General features: G+C 38.3%; 1 protein-coding gene across 7 annotated transcripts in view; it reads right to left on the minus strand.

The window, feature by feature from the left end:
* Nucleotides 1–27,292, minus strand: part of ATRX (ATRX chromatin remodeler) — a 61,542-nt gene that overhangs the window by 20,140 nt on the left and 14,110 nt on the right. For all 7 annotated transcript variants that reach the window (XR_009933673.1, XM_062503191.1, XM_062503192.1 and 4 more), the window contains 16 exons: nucleotides 26,839–26,891; nucleotides 25,140–25,264; nucleotides 23,851–23,970; nucleotides 23,107–23,216; nucleotides 21,013–21,080; nucleotides 17,184–20,167; nucleotides 14,603–14,681; nucleotides 8,534–8,664; nucleotides 7,828–8,040; nucleotides 6,208–6,301; nucleotides 5,580–5,688; nucleotides 4,771–4,950; nucleotides 4,240–4,381; nucleotides 3,752–3,861; nucleotides 1,792–1,938; nucleotides 1,413–1,590 (listed from right to left, as the gene is read on the minus strand). Coding sequence is in view for 6 of the 7 variants with exons in the window: in XM_062503191.1 (XP_062359175.1) it covers nucleotides 1,413–1,590; nucleotides 1,792–1,938; nucleotides 3,752–3,861; nucleotides 4,240–4,381; nucleotides 4,771–4,950; nucleotides 5,580–5,688; nucleotides 6,208–6,301; nucleotides 7,828–8,040; nucleotides 8,534–8,664; nucleotides 14,603–14,681; nucleotides 17,184–20,167; nucleotides 21,013–21,080; nucleotides 23,107–23,216; nucleotides 23,851–23,970; nucleotides 25,140–25,264; nucleotides 26,839–26,891 (4,843 nt within the window). In the remaining variant the exon portion in view is untranslated. The remainder of the gene's footprint in view (nucleotides 1–1,412; nucleotides 1,591–1,791; nucleotides 1,939–3,751; nucleotides 3,862–4,239; nucleotides 4,382–4,770; nucleotides 4,951–5,579; nucleotides 5,689–6,207; nucleotides 6,302–7,827; nucleotides 8,041–8,533; nucleotides 8,665–14,602; nucleotides 14,682–17,183; nucleotides 20,168–21,012; nucleotides 21,081–23,106; nucleotides 23,217–23,850; nucleotides 23,971–25,139; nucleotides 25,265–26,838; nucleotides 26,892–27,292) is intronic.

Below are 27,292 nucleotides of genomic sequence, written 5' to 3' on the forward strand. Positions count from 1 at the left end.
ACCACTACTTTGAGACAGCAATTCACACCTTTTCTCACTTAGCCTTCACTTCCTTCACAATATTCCCAATAAATGCAATATCCTGAGAAAATCAGATACAGAATAGCACTGACAGAACAGGGTTCCACCCCTCTTTTTTGGTTTGTAGTTGGGGTTTTTTTCTTTTTGTTCTTAATGACTACAGCTTAGGTAGGAGGAGTCAATGGCAAGAAGTGCATTTCCTTCACTGCTTAAATAATGTGTGTGGAATCAAAACATTATATATCAACAAAAATAGTTAAAATAGTTCATCAGCTGCTGCACTGGAACTTCCCTGACTCCACAGCCATTGTATGACTTGGTCAAGCTAGCAGAAAATTAATTAATGTTTTAGCTGCTCCAAAAGCCTTTCTGCAGAGCTGGAGATATCAATTCCACTTGGCCAATGCCAATAATCATAAAGTTATTTTTCCCCTTAGAATGAACTCTTTGTCTGTTAGAGCAGAACTCAAAGCCCTACTTTAGTGGGAAACTCCACAAAAATCAAGCTCAACAAATACAATTAACAAGAAGAAAGGGGTGAAAAAGGAAAATCACACAATGTCAATGTAAAATCCAGTCAGATAACTAAAATCCAAGAAAACTCAGCTCCACTTACTCTGCCTTCTATACCTGCATTCTCAAGGAGAAATACCAACACTATAGCAAAGTTGTAAAAACTTTTAAAACCATCCTGCATAACTCTAATTATTTTCAGGTATCAGTTACCAGTTCAGAATTTGTAGGGAAATTTTGTTGTTTTGGTGAACCTTCCTAATCCCAAAATTTTTAGTCCTTTTTGGTGACCACCTGAGAACTCAGTTATATCAAACTGGAATACTTTCAAGTGCTTCCATACATGTTGACATAAGTTTGCTAAATTCAGCCCGGCTCAAACCAGACATCTGTTTCTCAAGACTGAAAAAATAATTAACTGCTTTATCTGCATTCTCTTAATTAGCACTTCATTAACACTTGTTGCTTTACACTTCTAAGGTACATTGAATAGTATTTTCATTTATAGTTGCCCCCTTAGTGGTAGACTTCCATCAAGGACAAAACAACTTGTGGTTGTAACAAATTAACAGATTAAAACAGCCCTGTGTCCCCAACAGACACCTCCAATTACTCTGAAAAGGAAGCAAAGCCAGCAAATAAAAATAATGAGTAGGAAAAGCTTCCAGAATATATTCCTTATATTTGATTTAATAGAAAAGACTGTTACAGAAATCTATTTACAAAAGCAGATGGGGGAGATTCTGAACAAATTTCTGTAACGCAGCAAAAGCCAACACAGAAAATCTGCTGAATCTTACCACCACTATTTATTTTCTTTGCACAGATACATAAACCTGGAAGTCCAAACTGTACAACCTGTATAAATTTTCACTTACCTGGGTCGACTAAAGCTTTATTAAATATTTCTTTAAGTTTTCTGCTCTTCACATTCCTGCCTTGTGCCAGGTTTCGATACATTTCATAGCCAATGATCATCACACCTCCCTCATCCTGCCACTGCTGCAGCATGTAGCTCCTCTCCTGAGGCCTTTTCACAGTTGCCAGCTCATAGACCTTCCAAAGAGGAAAAGAAACCCTTTAATTCCTCTTAAAATACCAATAATGGTCTAATTTTTAATACTTCTGATGTATTAATGCAAGTAGATTTTTCACATAGTTAAAGCACGTTTCTTAGCCTTAATTTTAAGTGGTGGAGCTTCCCAGTTATGCAAATCATCCAGTTGTATGAGGAAGAAATCTTTCTAAGCCTCTTACATCTAGTTTTTCCTCATCTTCCAAACCTTCTTGCCATTTTTCAAACTCATTCAGCCAGTTCAAGGCAGTGTTGAGTGGACACACGACCAGAGCTGTCCGAAAATCCAGTTTGTCACACAGCAAGACTGTGTGGAGAAAACTTACTACCTGCAAGAGAAAAAACAGGCAGAACACCCAATAAACACCAGGAAAGAAAGATAAGTGTTATCTATTCAATTCTGTAATTAAATTACCAACAACAGTCATGTTTAAATATATTTCTTGGTTAAACAAATAGAATTTTGATGACATTTTCATACAGGTATATTTGGAGTTCATACACTCCTTACTCTGTGTACCATGGCCGCACACATCCTTCACATACTGAGATACTTTTGAATTGCTGAAGGATTTCATAGAGAACCCTCCCTTGACATTTCACCAAGCATTTTCATAAATTAAACACTTCTATCAGGTCATTTTAAAGCTTTCTATCGACATTTGTCCCAAACATAAACCCACAGTCGAGTTTCTTAAAAGTGACCTTCAGTCTTAAAGCAGCTTCCCACCCTTTATTTTCCAAGGTATTTTAAGGCAAATTCTCTCAGTAGAGCTCTGCAGCAGTGTTGTTTTCCAAGGATTTACCCTGCAGTCAGCCTGGCTCAGTGTTGAGGATAACAACATCTCCTTGGGGCTGGGAAAAACCCAAAAACCTTTTGGTGTCACTCAGTGCTTCTGCTGGGCTGCCTGTTCTGAGCAGCAGCAAGCAAAGGCAGGACTAGAGGAGAGTCAGTGATTCCATGGCAGCTCCCGCCCTCTCACTGGATGTACAACAGCAGAAGTTATTTCTGCATCAAATCTTGGTATCTGGCAACTGATTTAATAGAGGAAAATTTAAACTGCATGACTGTGCTTGGAATGCTGGGCAGCAAAGTGCTTCTAAAACAAGAAGATTTGCTGGTGGTTCTGTGTAGGACAAGGAAGTCTCATGATCACAATTCCTCTGTCCTGGCCAGCAAGTCCCCAATCCCCTGATTCCCTGATCTCTGCTGACATCCTGCCCTGCAGCTGGCAAAGTCTGCTACAAGTCGTGGCTGGTTCAGCTCTTTTAAGAGCTAAACAACAAATGGCATCACAGAGCACAGCAGTGACTGGCAAAAGGACACATATGGAAAAAACAACCACCTCAGCTTCAAACACCAGCCTTCAAAATGGTTTATACTGATAGATGTTTCTAATTATGGCTTTCTTTGATTATCAAGAAGTTACAGCCAAAATTACTGTCATTAACATCTGGATCACTATAAAAATACCTGCTGCTGTAAGTATTTCATCGAAGTACACGGTGTGTAAAGTGTAGGTAGAAAAAGTCCCCTACACATCAGTTCTGCAAGCACTGCAAATCTCCACGAAAAGGTGTGATTAACTCCTCGAGAACCACACCACCTAAGCTAGGATCAAGTCTGTAAAAACACACCTTTCAAAGGTGATTTTTGAAGAATTGCAGACTGTCAAAATACCGTGTCTGTCACTCCCATTTCCCTAAACAAAGCAAATTTTTAGATATGCTGGAGCTGGAGATAAAATCCTGCTGTGCACCAGCACCAATCACAGCTGCAGCTTGGGTTTGCCTGAACTGGTCATACCATGAGTGACTTCAGTTCCTCTGATCATCCTCAGCTCTGTGTCACTGAAAATCCCCACAAACCCAGCAGCATCTGACTTTACACACAAGGTCTGACATTTAAAAATAAAAATAACCAAATCTGATAGACTTGGACTTTATCAGAAGCAAACTAATTTTAAAACAGGCAAGAAAATAAATTGTTTAAGGGAAAAAAATATGAATGAGGACAGAAAAAAATCACCACCTGCTTAAGATTATTCCACAACCTTAGAAAAAGGTTCTGGCTGTATTTATTTGCTTGTTTTGAGTTGCAAGAGAACTAAACAACACTTAGAAATAAATTTTGTTTCTTACCTGTAATGTTTTCCCCAGACCCATACAGTGAGCAAGAATACAGCCAGAGCCAGGAGATGTCTTGGTTTTTTTTACAGATTCACAACAACAATCCCACATGAACTGAACACCTGAAGAAAATTATTGAGAGTTTTCTGATTAAACATTCATTTTATTAAAGTTCACCTGAGAAGAGACAGCTATGATCACTGAGATCATGATAACTCTTAGGAAAGCAGTGGTCAGGATCATTATTGATTCATTTCTGTCCAGCAGGCTGTACATGGGATGATCTCTGTCTTGATTATATTCACAGCTCCATTGAAGATGTGGCAACTGGGTTGGAAAATAGTCCTGTGAGGATGCAGATTGCCTGATCTTGGGGACATGGAGAGGAAAAGACACGTTCTGGTTTTGCCAGTTAAGGAGTTTTTATTATTCTAATTCAGTCTGCATAAGGTGCTGTGCCCCTGGGGAGAAACAAAATATTTTTTAAACTCTCTCCTTACCATCTACTTGGTGTGGTTTCAGTCTGGTCACTATACTCCTGTGAACCTGCACTAATGGTTCTTTGGTTTCTTCATCTTCATCTAAAACCAGCTTGGTTGTAATGGGACATTTCAGAGGTGAAGCATCTTCAATCTCTATCACCTGCAAAGAGAAATAGGGCATCAGAGGAATATTCTCACATGAGTAACAGCCAGCATTTGAGACACTTCAGATTTACTATTTACCACAGAATTGGAAGTCATCATTTATTTAACAAAGAAAAACTGTCAATTCTTTACTGTATCACAACTTACTCTGGCACTGAAGTGAAGCAGCAGGGAACTGGAACGAATTTCTAAGGTCCCAGCAGTCAAATAAAACTTACTAAGGTCAACCTGCAGGAAACTGCAGACAAAACTTGTGGCTTACAAGGCTGCATGTGAGCAGTTTTTAAAGATTACTCATGAAATTACACTGAGGTTGAAATTTGTCATCTTAAACATCATCAGGAACTCAAGTTCACAGAATTTTACACAGAAACCAGACCATACCTCTCTCAATTTCTCTCTCTCCCGTTCTCTCTCTGCTATTCGTTTTCTTCTTTCTTCTTCTTCTTTAAGTGCATTTTGTGTTTCTGTTCTAAGCTTATCATCTTTAATAATTTTCCTGATTTTCTTCCTGCCTTTTCCAGGAGATTTTGAGTCATCATTGTCCTCATTCTCAGAGTTGCTCTATTAGAAATTAAATAAAGTACACATTAGCAAGAAAATCATGGCACAAACCATCAAACCCTTCTTTCTTAGACAAGCACCCAGAAATTCTTACACACTCAGGTGAAATTCAGCTAATAAGAAAAAAAATGCCTTTTTAAAAAGTCTGACAAAAGAAGTGCCACCTTAACTGAAATGTATTCTGAGATATGAAAAATAAGCCCAGCAGTGCAAAGGCAGTACTGAAAGTACTGTTATTATTTGATAGTAGCTAATGATTATTAATAAAGCACTTTTTTCCTGCTGCACTGGTGCTAAATCAGATCAGCTCTTACCTATACCACACAGGAAAAGAAACTCCAACACTACCAAAGCCTGAATCTACAATTTTTCTCAACTACATTTAGATTAAAAATTCCATTTAGCTCAATATCATGCATTTTTACCAAGATCTAGACAGGAAAAGTTTTAGTTCAACATAATGTTTTAACTCCACAATGGTGGCATTTTACAAGTTTTAGCCTGAACTCACATTTGAGAAAAGTTTTAATTTCTTGCTGTCTTTTGTGCAGAGCTGTTTGAGACACCCTGAGCAGCTGGCAGAAGAGACAGAAGCCCCCTATTTATTACTTCAAAACATGATACAGCACCTTATTCTCATTTTCACTCGATGAATCCTCTTGAACCTTTATCCTCCTTCGTTTCTTTTTCTGTTTGTAGCTGCGCTGGTTTTCTTCTGCCTCAGCTTTTTTGGCAGATCTATTAAAAAAAGCAAAAAGGCAATATTACTGATAAACCATAATAATCCTCTGCATCACTGAAAAACAGTAGTAAAGGAGTACTACATCATTAATTAATAAGATATGCATGCACTCCTTTTGTGCAGTTAGGGCTGACTTCCAAATTCCTTCCTGCTCAGCCCACTGGATACACAGAGCAATGAGAAAACCCTACAGAATCTCAGAACTATAAAGCATTAGTTTTATACTGCAATCCACCAGTTGACAGTGACATATTTGGCATTAAAATGTCCCTTTTTTGTTGATTTTTTTTGTACTGGCTCAGCATATTGTTGTGTATCCCCTACTGTGGTACAAATTCAAAATTCCCACACTGGCTGCAAAATAAATTAACATCCTATAATTCCTACAGACAACTATCATCAAGGGTTTTAAGAACTGCTCAAAATGTTTTAACTTTTAAACAATTCCCCGCATAAACTGCATTATTAAAACCCAAAATAAACACAGGGTAAGCACAGTTCAGTTTTCTTCATACCTTGTCCTTGGCCTTTGGTCATCCTCAGACTCACTGACCTCTTCACTCACTGCAGACTCGTGGAACTCAGAGTCATTCGAATCATCACTGCTCACTTGGAAAAGAAAGCAGCATTTATTTCATTTTTCATCACTGCAAAGCCAGCAGGTCTTCATAACTTAAGAGCAACAAGCACTGCCAAGGTTCATTTCAGACAATATGGGAGCCATATTTATAAGAAGCAAAAGGGATAAAAGGGGTACAGAGAAGAAAAGGTTAAAATTTAAGCACTAGCTGAGTCCTGGTGGATGGGCTTATTGTGCCACAAGCCTTGAGGTCCTTATGTATGAACATCTACATTTATTTTACAAGCAAATGGAAGAGAGCATTAAATGATGGAGGAGAACTGTGGGAAAAACAGAAGGTGATTTTTAGTTCACCAGAAGCTTTTGCTTCAGATGCTTTACATATCATTTTATAACCATACTTGGAGAAAAAGTATTAGACATTTACACACAAAATATAAAACTGCATCACTACATTTATGGCTCAGCATTTCCTCAGGTAATGCAAGCTCAAAACTGCCTTTAAAAGAAAAGAAAGCAATTAAAAATACACCTAAAAAAGCAGCATTAGCAATACTCTCCTAACCACTTTGACAAGCTATCACTGGCATGTTTAGGTAATGAAGACACCATCGTGGCATTTAGCACCTTTAATTTCAGCTTGACCTTGAACAAAGAGCAAAGTTTAACTGTTTTATGAATGACAAGGATTAAAACGTGAGTTGATCTACATACATGGGAAAAGGTAACATTAATAACATAAGGGCTAATAAGGGCAACCTGAAATGAAATATATTGTTCTGTTTGAGGTCAGTCAACTTCAGAGGCTTGCACTGAAGAACCCTGAGCTGCCTCTTATTTGCACAATAATTAAAAGGTAATTTACAGTTATCCCCTCCTGCATGAAATGCTGTAAGGTAGAGTTTTAATCCCATAAGGAAGGAAAAACACGAATATCCAAACAGATAAAAATCAGAGTTTTCATGGAGCAAATGCTAAACAAACAATTTTTCATCTCTTATTCTGTGGAAGACCATAAAAGCTGGCTGGCATTAGTGCAACAGAGGGATCAAGAAGCTCAGTGCACCTTTCCTGGCCAGAAAACACCCACAGGTTCTTTGTTCCTGCCTGCAACAATGAAGCTCCAGCCCAGGCTCACTTCACAGTGCCATCTGGTGCTCAGCTCCAGCCTGCTCCACTCAATTCCAGCATGGAGACACTCCTCAGGCACTACTGCCAGTCCAAGAGAGGAATTACATAAAGGACAAGACTGATTTCCCCAAATTTAGACATTCTGGGCTTGCCTCTGCTGTTTAGGATGGATATTCTAAGACTCCACATGATTAATCCAGTTCAGAGGATACAGCAGGTGGAGAGGGCTGCACTTGTATCTGACATTTCAAATAAAGCTTATTCATAAAAAAATAGAAGAGAATTCTAGATTTCATACACAAAAAAGTTTATACACAGTTTTAAAATCACAAGGGTTGAGATCTCCATTCTAACAAGCTCTGAATTTATTTTACAGAAGCAAGTACTTTCTATAACAAAAAAAAAAAAAAAGTGGATTATGTACCTTTCCTTCTATTTCTTCGTTTTCCCCCTTCCTTTTTGTCTTTTGGTTTCACCACCTTCTTTTCTTCTCCAGACTCCCCATCACTCACAGTGAGCTTGTGCCTCAGCAGTCTGTGTCTGTATCTGGGCTTCTTGGATGTTTCTTCTTCCTCTGAATCCGACTCAGAATCACCCTCTTCCTTTTCAGACTTCTTGTCTTCCTTTTCCTTCTCTCCTGTCACACACAAGAGTCAGTAGCACATGCATACCAGTCACTTTCTTATCTTACATCAGTGGAGCAAGAATTAAAATCTGAATGAATTTAGGCTAAACCCTGTGCTTTTCCAGGGAATTACAAGCAACAACATACCAGTTTCCTCAAATGTTTAGTATTTCCCACTGCCTGAATGCTTGGAGTGCCCATTCCAGTCAGTTTGCTAGCCAAATCTCTACTATGCACTTACAGGACTTACTGTTCTGTATAGATAATAATCCCTCACAAACCTCTTGAACTTCTTAATTGCTTACAAAAACCAGATTATAACAAAAAAATAAAATAAGCATACAGAAGACGAAAAGATTATAATCCTCACGACCTCAAACGTTGGCCCCTATGTGGCAACTACAAATCAAAATCAGTAATATTTTCTGCTGAAAACTTTAACAACAATGAAATCATGACAGTGGCCACAGCACCACTTTTTCCCAGATGCTTTTTTGGTGCTTACCATCATCTCCTGTGTTTTCAGTTTGCTTTGCAGGTTTCTTTTTTCCTTCCTCCGGCTGCTCATCTGAAGACGTATCCTCATCAGAGGAAAGATTGGCTTTGATTTCTTCTAAAAGCATTTTCTTGGCAATTCTTTGAAGTAAAACAGAAAACACTATTTATTCCATTGTTCAAGTACATCTATGAACGACAAGTGTAATCCTACACCATTCAGAACTTCAAAAAAAGGGCTGAAAGCTGAACAAAAAAAAAACAACATGTGATGAAAAGTCATTGTGGCAAGACAGGATCTATCAGCAAAAATCTCATATTAGATGTAATGTGTTGACTTGCTTTTAGAAAGCAGGTTTGTACAAAGCTTCTTTAAAAGTTTCCTGCTTTACAGCAGACTTGAAATGGTTATAAAATGCACAGATTTAGAGATTTCATTTTATTCATGGGCTATCTGGATAACTAACCACAAGCACTTGCCTTACAGCAGCTCTTGCAAAAAAATCCTTATGTGTTTATATCCAAAAGGTCTGACCAACACTACAGGACCTGAATTTCAGATAAAAAAATCATCATCTTATTTCCTGCTCCACAAACTGTTCACTCAGCTTCCCATAGTTTCACTGCAGAACAACTTTCCAGCTAATGCACAAGTGACTATGGAAAAGTTATTTCTTTACATGCACTTGCAACATAAAAATCTTGTCTGAATGTATTCAAGGCAACTATGTCAAAAGCACAGGAAAATAGTGGACTTGGAGTACTTCCAGGAGGAAAAAAATAAACCAGGTCTTCCTCACATAAATATCAGGAATACAACAGTTTTCATTCTGAGGCCATCCATTTTAAATGACATGTGTTTTCTAGGTGAAACCTCATCTGTTGTGCCTTTTGGGAGAATTAATGCATGCTGTGTGTACATAGTTCAGGATGGGAAAGCTCTCACACCAGTCAAAACAACAGCTCAAAAGCCATGGAACTGAACCACAACCCAGGCTTCACCTGGGAATGGCAAAGGAACAGGGATCTCTCAAGCAAAGCTTCCCTATGCAACAGAAAACTGAGTTGTTGCTTCTGTGGAGCACTATAAAATAGGCTTTTAACAATCACTATTTCATTTTCCAGCCTGCAATGTGCCCCTAAAACAAAATTTTTCAAAGGGCATCTTCCCAAGATATCTTTCCTGCCACTCCACGCAGTATTTTCTCATTTTTGAGCAATAGTGTAGTTTTAAAAAACACTCTCACACTAATTTATATTTGGCTATTATTAAAAGATGGAATCAAAATAGTTTAATAAACACTTCAGATTGTTCAGTGAGTCAGACCATCCATCAGCATCCAAAACACACCCTCTCCCCACCCCACCCCCACCCCCCCCTTGGAAAAAGCTGATTAAAACTTTAACAAGAAGTACCCTTGGAGAATTTTAATTCCACACTATCAAGAAATCACAGCATGAACCCAAAGAAAACTTACTAAAGTCCACAGATAAGTAACATCCTCTTCCAAATGCTTTTTGCATTAGGCCCCTCCAAAGGATATTTGGAAAAGGGATTGAGGGTTTGGTTGGCTGTTGTTTTTTTTTAAAACCCAGCACATCATGTGTAACAGCAACGGAAATAAACAGCTCCTCATATAAGAAATTCAGACTATATTTCTTCCATCTCTTAATGGTCAGATCTTTTTCTTCAAAATGAAACTGCTTGGAAAGTCACAGGCTGGCTCCTCTTTAACAGCTTTTAACATAAATTATTAACCTTGATTCCTGCTCCAGAAAATACAGAGAGCAGTGGTCTGACTAATCATCTGGTTTAATAAAAACCCAAAGTTTGGAAGAGAAAAAAAACCTAAAAGACCTGAAAGAAAACTGAAATTGAATCCTCAAAGTCCTGCCTTTGACTTTTTTTGGCAAGTACATTAGCAAAGTTAACACAGCTTGTGGATGACAATACTTACCTCTACACAAGTCACCTTTAAAAGGCTGACTTTGATTCTTAGCAGAACAAGACCTTCATTTTAATTTATTCTTTAATGAAGTATTTCTTTTTTTTTTATGAGGAAGAGCAAATGTATCTAACAGCTAAAAAGATCATGCACAAAATCTACCATCCATAAAGATGCTCTCATTTTCCTATTAATCACCAGCATAACCAAGAACCAGATTGGGTAAATTGATTAGTTGCTATTTATAATAATATTGTTTAAGAAGTTACTGCTATGATAGAAAATTAGTTCTGTCTTTTATCTAGGATAAAGACTTAACCACTTGCAACCAAACTGAGATGGGACTGTTTGTTGAGAGAAAAGCTGCATTTTCTTCAGTGCCTTTACCAACATGAATTTAGGCCAAAAAAAGTGAGACATGATTAAGAAGTTCAGGATTTAAAAGATTCCCATTTTTAATTAACTACATATCTGATAGGAATGATTAAGTGTAAGCAACATCAGACCCAAACAGATTAGGCCTTGTGAAAGCATGTGACATATGACTGATGTAACAAATAGCTTATATGAATTATTATAAACTGAGGACTGGACTCTGGAAGCTGGGTTTCAATTAAACCACAGCAGATGTTGACCAGGATAACACATCATATTTCTATATTCTATTTTATGATAAAACCCATTTAAAGTCACCAGGTTTCTAAGCTAAGAAACTTCACATGGTAGCTTTAACATTTTAGATCTTGCATTAATAGCACCAAGAAAAACAAGCTATGATAGTGTGAAAATTCCCTCACTCATATTCTTCCAGAGCAAACCATGGAAATCAAAAGGCACTGTAACATATTCTCAGGTCAAGGACATAAAAGATTCTTGGCCATTCAGATGTAACAATTGAGCACCAGCCATAGATTTAATTAAGAGGCACAGAGAGCCATATGACCTCCAGCACAGGGTTTCAGGCAGTAAAAAATAAAGCAAAAAAGAAGGAAAAATTAAAAATCCCTGCATTTTACTCATTCCTGCACTGATCTGCTGTGACCTTCAGCATGTCATGTTGCCCACTCCATCTTATCTAAACTTATGGTGATATTTGTATGAAGGGCACTCTCCCAACACACATTTATCCAGTGCCTCACAGAATGGGGCTGCAAGCTCAACCAGGACTCACAAAACCAACTCTAGAATAAAGTAATAGCACACAGGCACAAGTTTGTATCAACTGGGGTTTAAAGATATTTCCCCTCTGTAAGAACAACACCAGCAGAACACATTTCTAAACAATGAATTGATTACTATGGATTTTTAAGTCGTGCCAAGAGTTTTCACAAGAGGCAGACTGAAAATTACCCAGGGGTTGCTTGGTTACACTGCAGGACTACTTTAAAAGCTCCTTCAGACATTGCAGCAGAACTGGAGCAGAAGATGCAGCCTCTCAGGGTGTAGAGTTAAGCCCCCATGGTAATTTGCACTATTCTTGTTCAAGAATTTTATAGTGCCAATACAATGAGATTGTTCAAAGTCTTGGTGAGACAATGCTTCCACTGTAAAAATCCTTTTTCTTAAAAAGCCATGATTGTAAATTTTAGTTCATGATTGTGATGTTTTATTACCAATTAGATTACATCAACTCACACTCAGTGTTCATAAATACCTACTTTTTATATGTAGAAATAAGGTTGCCCGATACAAGCCCTTGGGTGGGGGAGGATGGTGGGATGTGGATAATAAAAGCCACCAGAATTCCAACTAGAGCATTACTGACTCAAATGGGCCTTCAGGATACTACTAGAAAATTTAGAACCCTTTAAAACATATTTTAAGACATGACTATTTGGATGAAATGTCATACATGTCTATAAAAAAGAGTGAAAACTGCCAAACACCTTGTTCTAAATACTGTGCTGTCTTTGTTGGAAGAGGCTGATTTTCAAGCTGTCAGAGTTGTATTAAATTAAATGCTTGGACAAGAAAAATGTTTTACAAAAATTTATTGTAACCATCAAATACTTAAAGGCATTCTGCATTAAATACACTATTAACTTCTTATTAAACAGATCTACTGCAAACATATCAAACAGTACCATTTAAAAGATCAGAAGGACCAATAATAGTTACACAACAGAAGATGAAAGCATACAGCACTGTATGGCATAGTATGACCCACTTGGATATTGCATTTTGGCAAAAAAAGATGATTTCAAGGCTATTAATATTCATGTCATGCACATGCTCAGGTATGCAAATAACAGAACATCTAAACTAGAGACTTGCAAACAGGAGAGTTCCCACACTACAAACACCCAGCAGGTACTAGGTACCCTCTTTGGCCTGGAAGAAAATAGGCAACTTCTCTGAATCAGTAGGTAAACTATTTAAACACTTCATGTTGAGTAAACAGAAGAACAAGTTTTTAACTTCTCAAAATTTGTTCCATCTTTTTACAGTTTATAGCTCTGATTTTGGTGCCAAGTACAACACAAGATGAAGGCAAAGTCAGACTGCATTACCAGTTAACATGTCTGAAGGTTGACAACACTGTTTATTGACAAAATACCTCCCCATCTCATAAATAGATGTTCCAAAGATCCTCTAAATAAAAACTTAACAAAGAGGCAGCTTCAAAACAAAGTACAGAAACTGATTTTTAAACCCCGAATTTATATTACTGTTTGTTATCAATTAGGTTCATTCATTTCCCAACACAGCTCTTACACTAAATCATGATTGAGCTCTGTCAGAAATGTTTGTGCTGAACTTCTGACAAGAGTGCATTGGTTTAGTAATCAACCAGAAACTCACAACAACAACAAAAGAAAAAAAAAAGGAAAAAAATTAAAACAGGACTGAAACTAAAGCAGAATTTATAAAAATCTTATACCAAAGTTTACATGTTCTGCTTATGACCCTGTGCTGTCAAGTCCCTAAAAAACATCTTTCTTTAAAGAGCTGAATTACTGGGTTAAATTTGATGACTGAACACACAAGAACTAATTCAGCAGCAGCATTTTGATGCCTAACTGAGGTCCAAAAAGGATATAAAACAGTATTTTTCAAATTTACTTCAGCCACATATCAAAACATACAACTCTGTGAATCAAGAATTCCATATTCTAAACTAGTAAGGCTCAGAAGCAGAAAAAGGCTCTACCAGCAACTGGTCCCACACATGCTATATGGCCAAAATAACAACAAAAAAAAAATCAGTTTCTGAAACACTGTATAAAAATTTGTTGAGCAGCTCTTCAGTCTGACTACAGCAACTTCCAAAAAAAGAACCTGTGGCTCCAAGCTGAGCCATACCTCATGTTGTGCATTTAGGAAATGAAGCTTTTACATTTCTAGCCAGGCTAATTTTGATAGCTACAATGGTACTGGTAAAATATGACACGTTTTAGCTAACTGTATCTTACAGAGATTCTTTTTTTTTATTGAATTCCAAACTGAAGCAATACATATAAGCCACAATTCTGAAAATATCTATGCAAAGACTTAAAATATATAATTAGTCTCTCTGATACCAGTTGAGCCTATGCACAGTGCTTGTAGAATCATGGCCTTAACTCACATTAGTCACTTCAGGTACTTTGTAGTGGATTAAAACTCAGTTGAATTAACAGCTGAGAATACCAAATATGGTTTTCCCCACATTTGTGCTTTCTCTTTATTGAGAAAAGGCATTTCAATTAAAAAGCATATTAAGTAACAGTAATAACCAAATTAATTCTGAAAATATTGCAGCACTGCATATTGTACAGATGCAAACTGTCCCATTCTACTCCCCACAACTAGCTATAATTCACATTTAGCAGCAGCAGCTTTTGACCTGCCTGCAAGATCCTTGTCACCAACCTCCCCACGTGCACCAGGAACCCCAGTGGGACAGCAGTGCTTTTAGAACACCCCCTAGCCAGGTGGGTCAGCTACCACTTCTAGACATTTGCTTTGCATTTCTGGCTCTGGGCCTCTGTTTTCTGGCCCCGTGTTCACACTTGCGGGAGGCCCGTGAGCGAGTCTTTACGGGGCAGGCGGCCGTGCCTTTTACCACCTGCTTGCTCCTCCGTTGCGCCGGTTTGCGCCCACACCTAGGGTGTGTTATAATCGTTTTTAAGTCCTTACGGAGGGTATCATACCTATTCTCAGGGTCGTCATCATCATCATCTTCCTCCTCCTCCATTGGGATAGTCCTTGATAGAGCCTCTCCCTCATCTCCTGAAAAGAAAACCCAACAGGAAACACTTAATACGTGCAAATCCAACAACAAGCAATATGTGAGAGCACAATAAACAGCACAGCACGTGAAATGCTTCGCCATCAACAATTCACATTGAAAAACAGCTTGGCAATATCACTTTTCTACCAGTTAACTGTCTTGACAAATAAAAATAAATCTAGTTTTTTTTCAATTTTGCTCGCTACGGCACACAACTCGTTCCTAATTACATACTGTGAATTTGGGATTTTACACCAAAACCTAAGAGACTAAATACTCGACTCAGGAATCGGAAATAAGTTTCCTAAGAAGTTATTTGCTCTGACAGAAGCTCCACTAGTGAGTTTGTGCAAACTGAAAAGAAGGCACAAACAAAACTGCTTCCCAAGCCCATGGGTTACCCTGCTGCCAGGAGGGAAGTACTGGAGAACACCAATCCTTCCTATTTTTGCTTTCACACCATGAGTATGTGTAAATAGTTGTATTTTGAGAATTCCATATGCTATCCTTACTGCAAGTGTCCAAACTCAGCTGCACAACATGGTACTGTGTCATGTACAAAGGACAACAAGACCAACAGTGTGGGACATGTGACAGAGAAGGAACAGCACAGTGTGAATTCTGCCCTTGAGCTCCTCTGCGCTCCCCTGGCTGGGCTGAGGAATTTGGATTGTTTCTAGCACATTCCCAGGTTTCTCCCCTTGCTTTTCTCTCTTTTTTCATCTTGCATGCAAGTCACACAAATTTGCTAGGCAGTGAAATTAAAGGAAAGAAACCTCATAATCCTAATGAGCTGCTATCTCCTCACTTATAATTTCTATTTATTTTCCATCTGCAGGGACTGGAGGACTGGACTAAAACTAGGCTGCAAGGGGGACACTCCAAGGTGATCACAGAAAGTCCCTCATGCAGATAAATAAAAGTATCCTGTTGGTTAAACTAGATCCTAGTTAATAAACTTGATCATTCAATGATCAATCTACATAGCTTATTCACACACAGAACAGACTCCTTTATTTTATTAATTCACCTATTTAACCAAAAGCAAACTGCAGACAAAGACCACATTCTTCTCCTTCGGAAAATACTCTAACAGGCAGAATTTCACAGAATCAAATGACAACTAAAGCTGAAAGAGACATCTGGACATCCTCTACTCCAACTCCATCCTCAAAGCAAAGCCAACTCCAAAGTCAGGTCGGTTACTTCAGGACCATGGCCAGTCAAGTTCTGAGCATTTCCAAGGACAAAGATTCCACAGTTCAATAGGGCAACCAGTTCCAAGCTTTGACTAAGCTCAATGTAGGAATACTTCTAGTATCTGTATCAGTTTTCCTTGATAAAAGCTGTATCCACTGCCTCTCATCCTTTGGGCACACATCCAGCTCAGTCTCCCCTAAAACTGCCTGTGAGGTGACCTGCAGACAGAAAAATCAGACACCCCATTTTTAGCATTCTGTCTCTACCAAGCCACTTCTCAGTCTAACTCTCCTGTCAATCATCCCCAGCCTTGTTCAGTTTGCACCCTGCTATCCATCTCTTCAATAATAACCCAATCTTTCCACTGTGACGTGCAAATAAAACAATAGCTCCCAGTGCCTCAGACACCTTCTGATATATTAAAACCAACTTTCTCCTCTTGGACCATCTCAATACCAAATCCATGAACTGTACACGAGCAATTCCACTTTTAAGGCATTTTTCACTGGTAGTCCAGTGGTGCTGAAAACTGTCACTGAGTGCCATCAATTGCTTGTCTGTAGGAGAGTTTTAATGGGTGTGGCAGCAACAACATGCAAAAAGCCATTTCATTACTGTGCAAACCATGAATTATCTGCCATCTCCCCCAGCAGTGATATCACTGGGGAAAACACTGGTAAGGCAGCACTCAAGGAAAAGCCCAACAAGCCCCAGTATTATCTGCACAAAGACACAACATATGAAATCGATAAGCAATGGCAGATTGCTAAGTAGCTGTTCTAAGCCTACATGGCTCTTGTGAAGCATAAACATTTACTTGATTTTTAAATGTATATTACAATGCCACAGGTCCCCAGAGTCACCTCCAGTGCACAGACAGGTGATAAATTAAGAGTTTCATCACATTACCTACTCCTTCCAACCAGCTTCTGCTAAAGAGTCCCTGGACAGGCAAGGCAAGGGCCAGGCTTTGGAAAGCTGGACTGCAAGGCAGTACCTGTTGTAAATGCTACCTGGAGCTTCCAAAGCACCTCCATTTACAGTGACATCATTTTTTTCCCCTCAAGGCACAAGCTGAAATCACAGAATCTTACAGCCACAGGGTAGTTAGGCAAGAAAGGAACTTTATAACATATGCTTCCAACTCCTTATCAGAAAACCCAACAGGACACAAACATCTAAATGCATAATTACCAACTGATGAGTGGTTTTTTGCTTCTAGATTATTAAACGTCACCTGTATCTCACAAAAGTTCCTCTGTTAGTATTTTAACATGTGTACATGAACATCTTTTGCACACCTGATGACTGACAAAATCCTGCATCAGCAGACAACATCAAGCTTTCGGTCACCGGCCTGATCTTCTGCTCGTCGCTGCTTCCATCACCTGTGGAATTCTGATCATCATTTTCTTCCTTATCAGACGAGGAAGAGGAAGTGACAACCACCTTCTTTTTTGCCACTTTCTTTTTTAAGTTGCTCTTTTTATTTTCTTTTACTGATCCTCTTTTAACCTTTTTCTTAGTGTCTTCATAAGACTCCTCATCAGAAGATGAGTCATTCTGTTCTTTCTTGGAAATTTTCTTTTTGTGGCTTATTTTTTTCTTTTCTTTCGTTTCAGTTCGTTTTTTACGCTGCATGGCATCGTCATCAGAACTCTCTTCTTTTTGGGGCGATTTCTCAGTATCAGAGGATAAATCAAGGTGTACTCTTTTAGCTACTCTCTCTCTCAATTTCCTCTTTTCTGTAAACATGGGTTCCTTTTTGATTTTGTCATTTTCAGAAGAATTGCTACTTCCTTTCTCTGCAGATGACTTATCAAGATCAGAAGAGGAATCATCTTGTTCTTTCTTGAAACCTTTCTTTTTCAATTTTTCAGATTTCTTTGCTTTACTTTCTGATCCTTTCTTGTTCTTGAGTCTGTCTTTAGAAGATTCTAACTTGTGGTCTTTCTTTGCTGATTTCTCAGTACTCTCAGAAGAAGAATCATCCTGTGCTTTTTTCTTTTTCAAATCCTTCTTTTTCTTGACTTCAGGACTCTCCTCCTTCTCCAGTGAAGACCTCTCAGCATCAGAAGACTCATCACATTTTCCCTTTGCAGATTTTTCTTTTGAGTCTCTGTTTATCTTGTCCTTAGCAGCTGACCTCTTACCCGTTTTTTTATCTTTAGAAGAGCAATTAATTTCCTTCTCTAGAGAAGACTTCTCAGCATCATCATCTTCAGAAGATTTACCTCTCTTTTTCTTCAGATTTAACTTTCTCTTACTGCTTATTTTTTTCCTCTGCTCTTCTTCAGAGGAATCATAACTATCATCTTTTTGTGAGAATTTTTTCTTTGATTTTTTTGCAGCATCAATTTTACTCAACATTTTTATCTCTTTTTCCAACTCAGAATCATAGTTTGAAGAATCGGAGTAGTTTTGTCGTTTCTTTTTAGCAGCAGCATTTTTACCTGATTTGCCTCTTTTAGCATCTAAATCTGAACCGGAACTGGAACTTTTCCTTTTTCGTTTCCCATTTTCATCCTTTACTGGTTGACTCTTTTGAAAATCCAACGTCTTCTGATTCTTTGCTGGCGCTTCGCTGTTGCTCTCACTGTCTGAGGAGCTGCGACTCATCATCCCTGCTTCTTTAAGGACAGCTGGCACCTCATCAGAGTCTGAGCTGTGGTCTAAGTCATATGGCTTTTTGGATTTGGAAAGTTTGTTAGGACTGGGACCATCAGCAGTGCTGTCAGATGAGTTTCTTTTATCGTTTTTCCTCCCAGGTTGCTTGGATGGTTTCCTCTTGCGTTTTTCATTGCTCGTGTCGTTGCTGTCCTCTTCTGAGTTGGATGTCAGGGGGCTCATGTCCGTGGGGCGCCTCAGCGGGGTGGTCTTGACGCGCGGCGACCTCCGGAGATCCGAGTCCTCCACTGGCACAGCGTCATTCTCCGTGGAGGGCTCGCTGCCACCACTGTGGTTTTGTTTTACAGAATCACAGTCTGCTGCCTTATCTGGAGATGCATCAACGTCCTGAGATGCATCAACGTCCTGAGATGCATCAACGTCCTGAGATGCATCAACGTCCTGAGATGCATCAACGTCCTGAGATGCATCAACGTCTTTATTGTCCTTTTCTAGGCTGTTGTCTTGATCGCCAGCTTTAACTGTGGACTCTGAAAGGGAAACTGGAGTCAATTTTACAATCAGTTCTTTTGTTCCTTTAGCGGAGGATTTTAACTTGGTACCACCTTTGGTATCTTTCACAGGAGTGTTTAATTTTGTATTTGAGTTTGGAGTCTCATGATCTGCTGCTGTGTTTCCACTGTCCTGCTCATCTGCTGGCATCTGAATCTCCATAGCAGATTCCAGAGTCTCAAAAATATCTTCAGGAACAGACGAGGGGATGGACACGATATCCATGTCTAAAGCCTCTGTACTGTTGGGCTCATACTGCGGTTCTTCATTCCTGCCAGACTTTTTCTCTTCCTCAGGAGCTGCCTTGTTATCTGTCTGTTCCACTGAGGGAACACTTTGATCCATGGGCTCATTGTCAGCCTGCTCCGACACAACTTTTTTCTGTGGCTCTGTGGCATCATCCTCTTTTAATGCAACATGTTCCTTTCCTTCATCATCTTTCACCTCATTTTTTTCTGATCTAACCTCAGTTTTTTTCTCTTTGGTATTTTTATCTTTGATTTTAACATTCAATGCTTGAATCTCCAGGTTCAGGCCTTCTTCTAGTGACAGATGAGCTTTTTTCATGTCACTCAGCACAGACTTAAAAGCTTTCAGCTGGCACAGTTGCACAGTTGGGCTTATTTCTACGTTTTCTGCAGCGTTTTTCAAAAAGCTTACAAAGCTAGAATTAAGATTTGTTGTAGTTTCAATCAGTTTTTTTGTTTTCTTAAGCAAGTCTTTTGGCACCATTAGTGCTTTATAAGAATATGTTAGTGAACCTGAATATGAATTATCTAGTTTTTTTTCCTCCCCATTACAATTTGCATTATTTCTCTTTGGAGAAAACTTGACTGTGTGGTCATATATTTTACTTTTTTCATTTTCAACTTTCATCTTTTTTTTGTTTTGTTGAAGTAACTGTTCTAAATTTTCAAACACACTGTCACACGCAGTGACCAAGTCCAACAAAGGCTCTGGATGGCAAATATAGCAGTGCCACTGGTTATTTTCATCAAGGATAGTCGAGAGCTCCTTTCGGCCCAGGTTGCGCAAAATGCACTTTTTACAGAAGGCGTTGTGGCAAAAGTCACAGCAAATCAAATTTCCACCTTCAGCACACCACCTGCAATGAGATTGAGAAAGATTTTGTCTCCACATCAACAAGGTGATACACTATTAAGTTCATATATTTAAAAATTCAGGTGATGAACAGATACCCGTTACTGAAAGTGTGCCTGAAAAGCTCTGTGGAGAATTGCAAAATCAGAAAATTAATGTATTAGATTAACAGCTCACAAAGCTGAAATGGTCAGCAATTTTCAAACACAATTTCAACACTCATTTCTTTAAAGAACAGAAAAAATTAAATCTTATTTTCCCTGTTTCTTCTGAAAATTTGTGATTTATTGTGCTGCAAAATTAATAAGCTTCAATCTTTCTAACCTTAACTCATATATTACTACTGCAGTACAAGAAGACTGAAAAGTGGTGGACAGTAAGTTCATAGAAACCACAGACTGCACAATTTTTACCCAATTACACATTTACATATTTGACAGAAGGACAGAGAAGTGCTCTGGTATTTCAAAAGCGGGGACATGCATCTGGAGAACTGAGTTTCTCTGGCTCAAAGTTTAGAGTGTCAGATTCTTTCCCCATCTTTAGGGTGTAAGGTGGTATGTTATTTAGTTAAAAATGTGGTATCTTAGAAGTGTTTGTATTAGACTTCTTTATAAAATGTTTTCCTGTTCATTACTAAAACAGCAATCAAACAGTTAAAAAAATCCCTGGGGTTGAGTATTTCTGGGTGAGAAATAATCGCTGATCAGCTCTCATGTACTTGCCTTTATTTGACAGTGTAACAACTGCATTAAAAAAGGTCCCCAAACCAGTAGAGCCATGGATGTGACTGCAGCCTTTGCTCACTTTCCCATTTTGCACACACACACTGCAGTGTTTTACACTCACCTACACTGTTCATCCATCCCATCTGAATCACGACTGATGTCATCGCTCATGTAATACTTGTAACAAGTCTGTAAAGAAAGCAAGAGGACAAGGAATTCATTATTAAATCTCAACTGGGCTTCAGCAATTCATTGGATTTCAGCATGCACTAGAAGCAAGCCTGTAAAAGCAGCAGCTGCAAGGTCTTCAACATTCTAAGCCTTTTACATTTCTTTTAATCTAAAAAACATCTTCCATGGTTCCAAACCATGATTTATTTAGATGGTTCAAGGTTTGTTTGAAAATTAAACAGGCTTTTGTTTGATGGCTGCATATTTGTACCTTTTAGAACATCAGCTGAATACTTCTCTCCAGTCTGAATGTTTCTTCCATCTATTTCCTAGGTAAATCAACACCACATCCTCCCTGACACAATTAATCCCACATAAATTAGTTTCCAGCTGGATGCTCCTTACATTACTAGGTGGTATCATAAGGCTTTAGATTAAAACATCTTCAGCATTTATCATGATGTTAATAACATCCAAAAATTCCATTTCCAGGTACAAACAAAGCATCTTCATTTAAAAATTTGGTCACAGTATTAAAAAATATGAATGACTCAGCTAGGAGTATTGATAGCTTGAGTTGCTGAATTGTTGCCCCAAATACTGAAGGTTTGGTGTCATTTTTTTCCTAGCTGTTACTAAAGAATGTTCTCCCAGAGTTGTGGCTCTACTTTGAACAGGCATTAATACAATTCAGAACGCAGAGAGGCTTCATCACCTGCATTCACAATGATGATGCCCCATTACCTGGAACAGACTTGCACATCTGTTCAGTTAAACTATCCCAACAACCAAAATCAACATAAAATCCCAGAAAAATCTGATGTTTAGACACTTGATGGAACATTCAGAGTCAAAGGAAAACAGCTTCTCAAGTCTGGGACTTTTAGCTAAGTAGGAGAAAAATAAGGGCAGAACTAGGCACAGAAATACTGGAAGAGCTGAAGATGAGGGGCTTCCATTCCTCCCTCTCACATTCACATAAGGCCATGTTCAATTAAGTAAAAACAGAGAAAATAAAGGGAAACAACCCTTGATGAAATTTATGTAGCAGAGCTCCCAAGAGCTGCTGTTGAGCCCAGCACCCTGACCAGGTTACAAAAATGACTCTGGTCACTGGTCAAACAGCAGCAACACGGGTGTGCAAGGCCAGGAGCAAGAGCTGGGACTCCAATGCAGATGGGAGAAGGATATCTTGTGAGCTCATTTTGTAAAGCACATTCTGTAAAAGAGACAAGCCAGAATGCAGAGAAGAGCCAGCACACCAGCCTAAATGGGCATGGCTGAGAGAGTGTGTCAGCTGAGTCTGTAACACTGAGGAGGAACTGGGAAGGAGGAGGAGCAGGGAAATGCTACATGTACATTAGAACACAGAAGTGTATCTCTATCTTTAGCAATATCTCTATAAATACAACATATAGAAATATGCTAGAGGTCTCTGCAGCTCTTTGAAAGTTAACAGAGCTCTCCACAGCAGGAGGCAGGGACATTTCCTTCCTGCCCTGTCCCACCTCTTCCTTCTGCAGCCAACTCGGGACATGTGTGGGGCCACCAGGAAGCTACACAGCTGAAGACTCAGATTATAGACCAGACCAGCATTGCAAAGTTGCCATAAATTAAAACAATCCAGAAACTGGCAGAAACAGAAATGGATTTGAAGCTGCTTTGCTGCCCCTTTATTTCGGTGCTGTTTCACATGGAATGTTTTACCAGGAAATGCAGACTTGAATCTGTTCTTAAAATACATCATGAGTAGGCAGAAATTTCAGATCACTTAACATTAAAAATTCACTAAGATTATAACCTTAAAGCTGTAGAAGTAAATAACAATGAAACCACCACCAGTTTAACTGGGATATAAGAAAAAAGGAATATAAATTCGTAAGTATATTTGCCTGTTTTTCCCCTCCTTTTAGTTTCCTTAATTGTAACAGCTAGTAACTGAAAACTTCATTGACTAATGAACAAGAATTACTCCCACAAAAATGCCACCCAAACCAACTAATATGACATTTTGAAACAAAAACAAACAATTTTTACCACATACCTTACAAATAAGCACTTTCAGTGTAGGGTGTCTATAGATTGAATCCTTTTGAAAATGGTTCACCTGCTGCCCACAAGCTGTACAGCTCACAATTCCATGGAGTCCTTCTTCTATGGAGAGGATTACAAACCACATATAAATTGTTTTCATTCTTATTTAAGAAATCTGTATATACATAGTGCATTTTCTTGCAATATTCTGGCCTGTCAGGTTTTTTCTTTCTGCACCACCCAGCACCAGAGAAATCTTTCTGTAATCCTTTGCCATTTTAAGACTGAATTTTCCCCTGATTGCTATGCTTCACTTGTGGTCAAAATACAATTCCTTCCCTCTGAGAGGTTTAAGTTGGGTTAACTGGTCACCTCATGAAAACACACCTAAATTAGAGTCATCGCTAAAACTCTTTCAGAGCAGCTCTGATATTCTGGACAATGTTCCCCACTTCATCTTTGTTCAAAATAGCACTGCAATTCATGTCTGTATTATGGCATTTCTTTCACACACAGTTTTAGTTTCTCAAAGAAAAACATAGGAAACATTGCAGGGGCAGCAATGGAGGCTAATTTCCGTCACCTAAAATTCTTAATGAACAAAAAGCCAGAAGATTAGAGGTATTTTTAGGATGAAGAGTGGAGGTATTTTTAGGATAATTTATCAGGAACATGGACAATTTTTAGATGTACTAAATGTGTTTATAAGCAACAATTTAAACCCATTCCAACAGATGTTTGAAATTGTATTTACCTCCACGCTTTTTGGGAGCTTCAGGTTTCATTTTAACGGTATTTCTGCTTCTAAATTCAGGCCCTTTAAAATCATCTTTGTCTTCATTCAGCACTGGCTCAGGCTGTACAACCACTGTACCTAGAATAATTTTATTTAGAAATTGGAAACCATTACACATCCAAGTGAAGTGCAAGAGTTCTGATTAATAAAGTCAACAAAAATAAAAAAAAGTGCAATCTGTTGACTAAAACTCAAAGTTTTGAATGCACAGATGTTCACAGAAAAAAAAAAAAGAAACCAACACCACATATTTGACACTACATCTGTGTTGCAGCTGTAGGACAGAAGCCAAGGACTGAATGGGCTGAGGAGCAAATTCTGCTCTTTCTGCTCTGCTGTGGCACATGCAGGACAGGACTGTCACAGTGCTGGAGGGTGTAGGACAGGAACTGGCTACCTATAAAGGACATCATTTATATCCCCCAAAACCATATGCTTTTCTCTCTTTGTCCCCTTCTATTCAGTTTCCCTCATGTTCATTTATTTCAGTATGAAATAAACAAAAAAGCATTACAATAAAGCCTGCTTTGTCTTTAACAGGATTCAAAATCTGACATTTTCATTTAAACAAAATTACATGAAGGAAAAAGCATATCTTTCCTATTTAAGAGCCCAGTTTTGTTGTGAGGATAGTGAAAATAATCTAATACTGTGAAAAAAATAATTTTAGAGTGACTGCTCTCAACACTGCTACTCACACAGTGAACAGCAGCAATTTTTCTGTAACTTTCATAGGTAAGAAATGGAGTATATGAATCCAACTCACACAGCAGCTAAGAGCAGATATAGGCCTGCAGTATTAACTGTTTCTAAAAGGTGATTAAAAATAGATCCAATAATGGCATTTTTTCCCCCAGCCTTAGTTTTGCTTTTGTTGATCTAATTGCTCATGATCTCAAAGACAGAACAGTATAATAAGACCTCCAAGTGACAGAGCTTGAGACTCCTGCAAAACAAAGAATAAATAATTTCCCCTGTTCTGTGATGGTTTTATACAGATATCAGCAGGCATTAGAAACTAAGCCACCAGCACATCTGTGTGCACCCACAGATTAAAATCTGCTGGGTTCCAAACTGAAAGTGCTCAGGTTCCTCTTTTTGTGGACAGAAAACCAACAGGACCTTCAAGAGGCATTTTACTAATACATGTGCATTTTAGTGAATTATTTATGCTGCTTCATAATCCTGGCTAATTTGCTAAATTCAGAAACAAAACAATAAAAAAAAAAAAAAAAGACATGACCTACCTTTAGGCAAGCTTTGCATATCTACATCATTCTCCGAGTTCTCATTTGAAATATCTTCATTTACAGCTTCATCTACAATTTGTTCATCATCTGACCCAACATACTTTGTTACAACTGTAGGTTTCCTGCATACACAGAAAAAAAAAAAAAAGAAAAAAAAAAAACCAAACCATGTTCTGACAAAAAGTACAAACTGCAATTCAGGTAAGCTTTGCAGGCAAAACACCATATGAACTGTGAAAAACTAAGTTCTTTTTGAATTAAAGATATTATGAGCTGGGATACTCCAAGTTAGTACAATTGTAGGAAAATTTTCTGGACTGTAAAAGGATTTCTCTCCTCCCATGTGAATTAGAAGTACATACTAATAATATATTTTTGCTGTAAAATCAAGGATTGATGTGTTTTTAAGAAAGTCACAATTCCAGGAGAAATGTCTAAATGAAACACAAGTGAATGTCTGCTCATGAATTTTATCCATCATTCCAGGTTTAAGAGGCAGCACAAAGAGAACACACAGGTATTAACCAATTACAAAAAGCATCTTGGCAGAAGAGATGCTTGCAAGGAAATAAAGGAAATGCAGAAAGAAATGAAAAAGCCAACTTGAATAAAAGGATCAGCTGATAGAATTCCACACAAGCAATTTAAAACTGAATCCATGAAAATGAATCAATTTGCTATGTCAGAATGGGGAGAAAATAATACAAGATATGGAGCTAATTTTTCAGTAGTCTGAAGACAATGCATGAACTACTGCAGGATACTGGTTTTGTCAATATAAGGTACAGGATGAGAAATGGATTAGTGAAAATCCCTTTAGTGATAAGATAGGAAGCAAAAAACAGGACTAAAAAGTATATAAATGAAAAGAGTTCAGCAGGACACTAGATTCAAAAGATGAGGGAGAAACTAAAACCAAACATAAAGCCACACTTGCAGATATGGCATCAAGACAAACATAAAAAGAAGAGTGAAGAATATTAATTCCAGCAGACATGATAAAATAAAGCAACTTGGATAAAAAGGACAGTGAAAAGAGACAGAGACTTCTAAAGAGCAGTACTAAGGCAGCTGTTGAAAGCTCAACTCCCTGCACTGTTCACTGGGATTTCATAAAAATCATGGAGTACAGAGTCTGAGTGAACATTAGCTGAGAGCAGATGAGGAGGAGCTTGACTGGACTAAGCCTGCTCTTACTTGGAGGACAAATAACTTGTCTCCTGCAGGTTCAAGTAGTTGGTAAACAATTCACTCCACACTTTTTAGATGCAAGAGGGAAAAAGGATTAAGCAGGAATATAGCAAATGGCAGTTTCTGCACAGGACAACTCAACAGCAGTCTGATGCTGCACTCTCCCAACAGTGAAGCACGTAAAACCTTTTCTTCTCTATGACCCAAATTACATTTTTTGGAAGAATGCTACATGTACAAATAGCGAGACTGAAGGAACTCTTGTATAAAGATATGGGATAATCTTGTCTTTGTAAATAGTAATCAAGCTTTAGCATCTTAACCCTTCATCTTAAGAAATGGTTTAAATTTTAAGTGTACTATGAGGCATTTGTTTTACCAGCACTCCACAACTTCATGAATTTATACTGGTGTAGACCAAAAATATTTGACACAGTGCACGCACTTTACTACAGCTACCCACACCCAAAAAAGTAATTTATTTGTTTTTATTTTCCAAACCAACCTTTTGGAACGGGATAATCCTAATGATTTGGTTCTTTCTGAAGAACTACTTCCCTAGAAAGGAGAAAAAAAAAATGTAAAAGTCAACACATTTATATCCAAGGGAACTGTCAAAAACCAGTTTCTTGCATTAACTAGAAACAGCTCAGAAAACACCAGTGCCCTTATTTAAAAAAAAAATAATTAATTAAAAAGAGGAGCAGGAGAAGTAGTAACTACAAGTGAAATTTTAAAATTGTGACAATTTCAACAGTCATGCCAGTTCAGTTAAACTGAATCTCTGGAGTTTCAGGTCAGAAGTCAGCAGCTCACACAGGTCTGGGAATGCTGTCCTTGCTACATGAAGAAACCATCCATCCCCCTTTTCCAACACACCCTTCCAGAGAGTTCTGGCACCCAGGAGTAGCAGCAGCCTGCACCCACAAACTGCCAGCAGAACAGACTCCTGTTATGTG

The sequence above is a fragment of the Cinclus cinclus genome, chromosome 15, assembly GCF_963662255.1.
Source record: "Cinclus cinclus chromosome 15, bCinCin1.1, whole genome shotgun sequence".
NCBI classification, from domain to species: domain Eukaryota; kingdom Metazoa; phylum Chordata; class Aves; order Passeriformes; family Cinclidae; genus Cinclus; species Cinclus cinclus.